Source organism: Ailuropoda melanoleuca, chromosome 4, assembly GCF_002007445.2.
Source record: "Ailuropoda melanoleuca isolate Jingjing chromosome 4, ASM200744v2, whole genome shotgun sequence".
NCBI classification, from domain to species: domain Eukaryota; kingdom Metazoa; phylum Chordata; class Mammalia; order Carnivora; family Ursidae; genus Ailuropoda; species Ailuropoda melanoleuca.
In genome coordinates this window covers 58,178,307-58,186,714 of record NC_048221.1, presented here as the reverse complement: position 1 = coordinate 58,186,714, position 8,408 = coordinate 58,178,307, and the positions used below count along the sequence as shown (strand labels likewise).

At 37.6% G+C, this 8,408-nt stretch overlaps 1 protein-coding gene across 1 annotated transcript in view; it reads right to left on the bottom strand.

The window, feature by feature from the left end:
• Window positions 1-345: 345 nt before the first annotated feature.
• The window catches only part of SEPTIN10 (septin 10), a 61,408-nt gene continuing 53,345 nt past the window's right edge, over window positions 346-8,408 (bottom strand). The window contains exons 9-11 of the mRNA XM_034658903.1: window positions 6,947-7,079; window positions 2,169-2,356; window positions 346-424 (exon numbers count right to left, since the gene is read on the bottom strand). Of these exons, the coding sequence (XP_034514794.1) occupies window positions 409-424; window positions 2,169-2,356; window positions 6,947-7,079 (337 nt within the window). The 3' untranslated portion in view covers window positions 346-408. The remainder of the gene's footprint in view (window positions 425-2,168; window positions 2,357-6,946; window positions 7,080-8,408) is intronic.

The following is an 8,408-nucleotide window of genomic DNA, read 5'->3' as shown; positions in this document are numbered from 1 at the left end:
AATTTTACCTTTACTATGTATAAAAAAGGAGTTCATCTTGGAATATAAATGCAATCAGATAGCCATATAATGAAGAACTTCTGTATTTTCAACAGCACTGACACTTTGCTCTGTGGTACAATGCATGTAAGTGACAATAACTGGGCAGCAGGAGAAATGATTTAGATTCATCACAAACCAGCCACATGAAAACGTCTAACAGCAGTGAACATAAAAGTGATATCCACCGTGGTTATGTATTAACCTTATACTTAAAAATATTTTTCCATAAATGGCAGTAACTACAGCCATTTGCCAGATATAGAATAAGTGATACAGCAAATAAAAACAGCAAGAAAATCAAAGCATACTTCTAACATTTTAATAACTTTTGCTTGTGATGACCTTCTGTGATCTGGAACCTTTGTTTTACATAAAATTGGAGCTGGAAAGAAAAGAAAAAACCTTTTGATTGGTACAATAAAAAAACTATATAGGAAATAAAAATTACTAGAATCATTAGTTTTACAAAGCTTTTACAGAGAGAGGAAATATACACCTAATATACTATAGGGTATCTTCGGAAACGAAAAAATAATAAGACATCAAACTCTGTTTTCTTGAATATGAATTCTTTTGAGTTCTCAAAAAAGCTATGGGCTTGGCCCTGACTTTATAAACAAGAGCACATGCTAATAATGGTCTTTAAGTGGAGCAGGGCAACAATTTTTACAAAGCAAATGTAAACTGTCTTTCATATATGGAATAAACTTGGGGAATCCAATTTTAGTAACACTGGATTAAGGTGAAAGGATAAGAACAGGTAAAAGGTCCCTTAGCTTTACAATTCAAAGCATATCTTAAAGCAGTAATAAATTATAGTTTGTCTTTTGAAGTTCAATGATTGAGTAAAACGTAGATATTAAAAGTCATATTCGTTCTTTTGACAAATAATTGCATGCCCACTACATAGCAGGCACTGTTCTAGGCTCCAGGGATGAATGTATCAATGAACAAAACAAAGATCCACACCCATGTAGAACTTATATTCAAAGATCAAATGTGAGAATTCATTCTTTTCCCCACAAACCATAAAATCCACAGGTCAGTTAAACCCACCAAAACTCTGTGGATTCACTTCTCCATAATTCAAAAATGGAAAGCTGCCATGGGCCAACATTATGTTTTCCTAATTATTTTGATGTTAAATTAGAGTATTCTGAAAATGCTGGGTTTGAAATAAGATGTGATGATAAAATTAAACCAGAAATGTTGCTCTGTGAGGAACAAAAGGAGAGCTGGACGCTGCCAAAGCAGGGGTAGGTGCAGTAAACTAAGGAAAAGAGTCATCAAGAAGCACTCTCAACAGAACAAGTCAACGATGAATTTCAGGAACAGTCAAATAGGCAAAATGACAAGGACACTTTAAGCGGGAGAAATAAAAGACATAAAATACAGAAAAGGAAAAAAAAAAACAACTTATTTTCTAAAACTTTATAACTATGATTTTAACACATACCCAAACCTATAAGACTTGAGATTATCATCCAAATGCTACTCATGGCCGCCCCATTGTACAGGGGCCCTCTCTACCTTCCTCTGCATCTTTACGTCCACCATTGGTTTCACAAGCTCTGACATCAAAGCACAGGAGTTCGAATCGATAGCCTGGTTCCCTTATTAAAATAAAAATTCTCACAAAATCATCATCAGTAGAATTTGTTAAAAAAAATGAACTAATTTTTTTTATCAAATATTATTTTACTTCTATGATTCCTCAACAAAGTATATAGCTTCCATATAGACATGAAATTTAACATAACTAACAGTAGGTCAGCAGTTATTAGATGTGTGCTAGAAACACAGGCTGGACAATGAAATAAGAGCAGCCATTTTCCCCACAGGTAACTGAGCCTTTTTACAATATGACATATTTTGTCATTCATTCATTTGCTCATTTTGGCAAATATTTACTGAGTACTTAATATGTGCCAGATGCCATTCTAGATCCTGGGGAAATAGCAGTGAACAAGAGGGACAGGTCTCTGCTCTCAAGGAGCTGACATTTTAGTTGCCAGAGGCTGACAATAAATAAGGAAACAGACTGTGATAAGCCTAAGATCAAATAGAGCAATGAAACAGAAAGTAATGGGGGAACCACCAGAGTGGGGGTTTTGGGGATAGCTTACTTCTTACGGTCCTTGTCCTTCTTCAGGTTGCTGCCCGATGCCATGTAGGGCTGGTTCTGGTATATCTCTGAGGTAGCTTTCTTTTTTGAGAAAGCGATTATTTCTTCTTCCAAGAGTCTTCTCTTCTCTTCAAGCTTCATTCTCTCTTCTTGGTGAACTCTTTTGAGGTGCTCAAATTTGGCCTGTAGCTGTGAAACAAAAGTGCAATTCCCATCAACAACACAGTGTGGCAGCACACGCGCAGGAATATTCTCCATCTTCACAACACTTGCTAACACTAACCTAACACAGTGATCTACAAATTTTCCCAATGTCTCAAGTTCATGCTTGAAGTAAAAATGTACATATGAAACTGCCTTGGTAACTTTATTTTTTAAAAAGATTTTATTCATTTGACAGAGAGAGAGTGAGAAAGCACAAGCAGGGTGAGCAGCAGAGGAAGGGGGGGAAGCAGACTCCCCACTGAGCAGGGAGACCAATGCAGGCTCAATCCCAGGGCCCTAGGATCATGACCTGAGCCAAAGGTAGACACCTGACTGAGCCACCCAGGCGCCCCAGTAACTTTAATTCTAAATGAGTTCTCATGCAAAAAATGCATGAACAAAAAAATAAATAAAAGCCTCATGTAAAAACATGTTTTTAAAACATTTGACCATTTCTTAGAGTTTTTATTTTCTTGCTCTGTATTTTCCCCACAAAGCCTCTTCAAATAAACTTTCTAAAATCCATGTTCAATAAAAGTGAGGGACACAAATCACAAAATAGAGTTATCAAAAAAACACCTTAGTTTCCAAATAGTTACCAAGTACAGTGAAACAGTAAAAAGTTACACTGGTAAACCTGCTTGGAAAGTGACAATTATCAGTTTAAATCAAGAACTTTAAAAACCTATTATATTTTTCTACATTATATTTTTCTACATTATCTAAAGTAAATCAAGAAATCCTAAACTGACGAAGTTTTATTCATAAAAATACTCACTGTAGAATTTACACCATAACAGGAAAAAATAGCCTGTGTCTTATGAAGTCAAAAAATAAATTTATGCTAAGTACACTCAATGCAGTCATTAAAATGAGTTTGTAAAGGGTGTAACATTACAAGGTGAAATTTCCCATAGTCTGGTGTTTATCTGGAAAAAAAAAAATCTAGGGACGAGGAGATTCCACATGAATCAGCTGTGTGCCTTGCCTGCCAAGAACACAAGTACAGCATCTAAAATCTAGATCACAAAGGTAACTTTTAAAATTCTCTAATCTAGTTAGATTAACTTTAGTATTTTCAGTTCTGGGCAGCATTCATACAAAAAGTAGGACTTAGGGCACCTGGGTGTCAGGCAGTTAAACATCTAACTTCAACTCAGGTCATGATCTCAGGGTCCTGGGATCGAGTCCCACATCAGGCTCCCTGCTCAGCGGGAGTCTGCTCCTCCCTCTGCTTCTCCCCACCTTGTGCATGTGCACACAGGCACTCCTGCCCTCTCTCTCAAATAAATAAATAAAATCTTTAAAAAAAAAAAAAAGTAGGACTTGGTTTCTAGAAAAGATGGCATATAATAACTGAAGAAATGTTTTACTAAAAATCAGAGGTTGAGAGTGGAAACTGAAGAGCTAAACTCCATCCTAATAAAAACTGTTCCAAATATGGAAGAGGTTGTGCTGTACACCAGTAAAGCCTGATAGGAGATATATTTAAATGGAGAGAGAAAAGAACTGAAACAGATTAAGTAAGACTACCCTAAGATTCTTTTATTCCTGAGGATGGCATTTCAGAGAAGTATCAGTTCCTTAGTATTTGCTTATTTAAATAGTTCCTGCTTTTGCAAAAAAGCTGTGTGTGTGTGTGTGTGTGTGCGTGTGTGTGTGTGTGTGTTTAAAGGGTGGGGTACATCTAGTTGTCATTCAAATCAGTGGTATAAACAAGATACATACTCTCTGAGTATGTGTGCATCTCCTATAAATGGGGGAGAGGAGCTGAGTAAAGCCTGGAAAGATAAGATATAGGAGTGGATTTCTATTATGTTAATAAAGACATCTCTGGTTACTTAAATGGAGGCTGCATACTCTATATGCATTGTTAAATATCTTGAAAGGAAATATATCATTCGTGAGGATGACTAAAAATTGCAGAAATACTATGACGAGAAAAATGTTTTAAAAGGGGAGGTGGGGGGGTGCCTGGGTGGCACAGCGGTTAAGCGTCTACCTTCAGCTCAGGGCGTGATCCCGGCATTCTGGGATCGAGCCCACATCAGGCTCCTCCGCTATGAGCCTGCTTCTTCCTCTCCCACTCCCCTTGCTTGTGTTCCCTCTCTCGCTGTCTGTCTCTATCTCTGTCAAATAAATAAATAAAATCTTAAAAAAAAAAGGGGCGGGGGAGGCGGGGGACACCTGGGTGGCTCAGATGGTTAAGTGTCTGCCTTCAGCTCAGGTCACAATCTCAGGTCCTGGGATTGAGACCCGCATCGGGCTCCCTGCTCAGGGGGGGAGTGTGCTTCTTTCTCTCTCTCCCTCAAATGAATAAATAAAATCTTTAAAAATAAAATATTTTAAAAAATAAAAGGGGAGGCGGGGTAGGTGTGACTATTATTCACATCATGTGGAGTTCACAACTTTTGACAGCAACAGTCTATACCATATACAAGACTCACTCATGGTTCCACTATTCACTACAACAGGGATTTAATTCAAACATATTTTCCAATACTCAGAAGTAGTGTTTACAAAAGTTATAGCAATGTACCACACTGGTGATGTTGTCTTAAGGGCATATCAACAGCACAGAGGTCTCCTGTTTTTCTGACCTTGACTCTAAAATATCTAATGATACTGACTTTACAGTATAAACACTGGTCACGAAGTACCTTGTAATATTAATAAAAGAGGCCTGGAATCTACTGCCTCTAATGCTATATAAATCAAAAGTTTAGAACTCTGTGAGAACTTTGGTTGTTGATGCCTTAGGTTTACACTACCTTCATTTTTTGTGCTTAAAAAAAAGCATCTGAGCCATAAAAATAAAAGTCTGCAAAGGATCTGCTGGCAAATAGTCTTTCTCTTTTTCTTTCAACCATGTGGTTACCCTGAATTTTTAATTTCCTTTTAAATAATAAACGTTTAAGCAAAATATTCTTAGGTGGGATTTTAAAAATTAAAAACTAGAAACCACTTCTACATCTTTTCTCCTCACTGGAGAAACTAAGAACCATGATACACGAGAGATAAACTCTTAAATAAAAGTTTTACGCTACTACCATCTTAAAGATGAATCTACTAATGAAAAAAAATCAGCACACTTATTTCCTACTCATCACAACTCTCCCCTCAATATTTATATTTAAAAATAACTCAAAACTAGGGGACTATTCTCCAATACAAGAAACTAAAGAGAATACCCAAATGTGACATGAGACCTACGACTGAATTCCAGTTCAAAAACAAAAGTAAAAAAATCACCAAACCAAACAAAAAGAACCACAACAATAAAAGGCCATCTTGGGACAACTGGGGAAGTGTGAATGTTCGACTGAAGATCCAGGTGAGATTATGACATTCCTATTAATTTTCTTAGGTGTAATACTGGTACAACGGTTATGGCGGAAAATGTGCCTATGCTTCAGAGATGCATACTGAAGGGCATCGGGATGAAGTGTCATAATGTCTACAACCAGCTTTCAGATGACCAGGGAAAAACATACATCCTCCCCTCAGATGCATACACACGCATATACAAAATACAGATGGCAAATTCCCTTCTGAGCTCATCCTTTTTGACCGTCATCTTAAATATAGCCATTTCACTTAAAAGTAGCCATTGTGGTTAGGTCTACAGAAAAGAGCTTAACTCAAATAAAAGTAAAATTATTCCTTGAAGAACTAGAAGTAAAGAGTACTACGGAAATTACCTGCGATGTTTATGTGTACTCACGTGCATATGTGCACCCAGGCTACCCAAAGGTCATCTGACCACCTGACTCATCTAGAAAGCCTGACTTCAAACTCAAAGAGTTACTTAACTGCTATAATAGTTACCCATTTCATAGCAAGCATCAATCCCAACAACTCTCAAGAACTCTCAAGAAAGCTTTATCAAGCCACAGCTAAAACATTTCTGGTTCATGGGGCGCCTGGGTGGCACAGCGGTTAAGCGTCTGCCATCTGGCTCTTCCGCACTGAGCCTGCTTCTTCCTCTCCCACTCCCCTGCTTGTGTTCCCTCTCTCGATGGCTGTCTCTATCTCTGTCGAATAAATAAATAAATATATCTTAAAAAAAAAATAAAAAACATTTCTGGTTCAAACTTAAGGCATTTAAAACACGTCTTACTAATCTAGTCCAATACAAGTCCTTGGTGAACCCCTTTTTTTTTTTTTTAAGATTTTTTTTTATTTATTTGACAGAGAGACAGCCAGCAAGAGAGGGAACACAAGCAGGGGGAGTGGGAGAGGAAGAAGCAGGCTCCCAGCAGAGAAGTCTGATGGGGGACTCGATCCCAATGCTGGGATCATGCCCTGAGCCAAAGGCAGACGCTTAACGACTGCGCTACCCAGGCGCCCCTGGTGAACCACTTCTAATGGAAGACTATTTATGCAAAAAGGCCAAAATTTCTATTTGAATTCAGATTTTTTAAAGTCAGTACACAAAGACTATGTGTTAAAATATCTACTTTTTAATGAACAACAAGTAGTCTCCAAGAGCATCTCAGCTAAATCCTTGAGATGAATCTCCTAACCAGACACCTAAAAAACAAATACAGATAAACATCAAACCAGCATACTTGCCTCTCTTTCAGCTTCTTTCAATATGGCTTCTTTCTCCTTTACTCGCTGCACAAACATCTGCTTCATTTCTTCTTCCTTCCTCTGACGTTCACCATAAAATTCATGTCTTTTGGCTTCATAGGTCTCTTGAAGACTAAAAAGTTATTTGTGGTACTCTCATGTTAAAAAATGATGTAGGAAACTTGCAAACACTCAAACTTCTCAGGTTAAGCCTTATAACAACATGTACAAATACCTTCTTACACAGAGCAACCCGAAACATGACATTTCCTACAGCATGAGACATGAAAAGCCACCAGTGCTACAGCTAATAGAGAGTACGAGATTTCTGAAATCTCTGATTTATCAAGTCCTTCACAAGAAGTATTCTCACTTTACCCCAGATGAATTCCTCTTTCAGTCTTTGTTAATTAGCATCACCTGGAAACCCTGAAGTCATCCTTGACTTTTCGCTTAACCTTATCTCTGTATCTGATCACCAAGATCTGGGAGTTCAGTCTGTGACCTTAACATCATTTTGATCCGGTCTTCTGATTTCTACAGATATTCTGGTACAGCCCAACTCAATCTCAGTGATTTTCTGCCTTCACTATTACAAATTAATATCTTAACTGATCTCTGGGCTTTTAGTTCCTCTTTCTTACTTCTTGCCACTCCTAAGATTTTCCAAAAAACCCCACAGATCTCATTATCTTTTTTTCCCCTGCATTAGTTATCTACAAAATAAGGTCCCACCTCCTTTAAATAGCACTTAAGAAACCTCACAATTACAGACCGATTCCCCTAATGAATATGGACGCCAAAATCCTCAACGAGATCCTGGCTAATAGAATCTAACAGTACATTAAAAGGATTAACCATCATGACCAAGTGGGATTCATCCCTGGGATGCAAGGGTGGTTCAACATTCACAAATCAATCACTGTCATACATTTTATCCAGAAGGAAAAATTCAAAAATCATATGATTCTCTCAATAGAAGCAGAAAAAGCATTTGACAAAATACAGCATCCTTTCCTGATTAAAACCATTCAGAGTGTAAGGATAGAGGGTACATTCCTCAATCTCATANGGGTACATTTTTCAATCTCATAAAAGCCATCTATGAAAAGCCTACTGCAAGCATTATTCTCAATGGGGAAAAGCTGGAAGCCTTTCCCTTGAGATCAGAACATGACAAGGATGCCCACTCTTGCCACTATTATTCAATATAGTACTAGAAGTCCTTGCAACAGCAATCAGAAGACAAAAAAGGATCAAAGGTATCCAAATCGGCAAAGAAGTCAAACTGTCTCTCTTTGCAGATGACATAATACTCTATTTGGAAAACCCAAAAGAATCCACGCCCAAACTATTAGAAGTTATACAGCAATTCAGTAATGTGGCGGGATACAAAATCAATGCTCAGAAATCAGTTGCACTTCTATACACGAATAATGAGACTGAAGAAAGAGAAATTAGG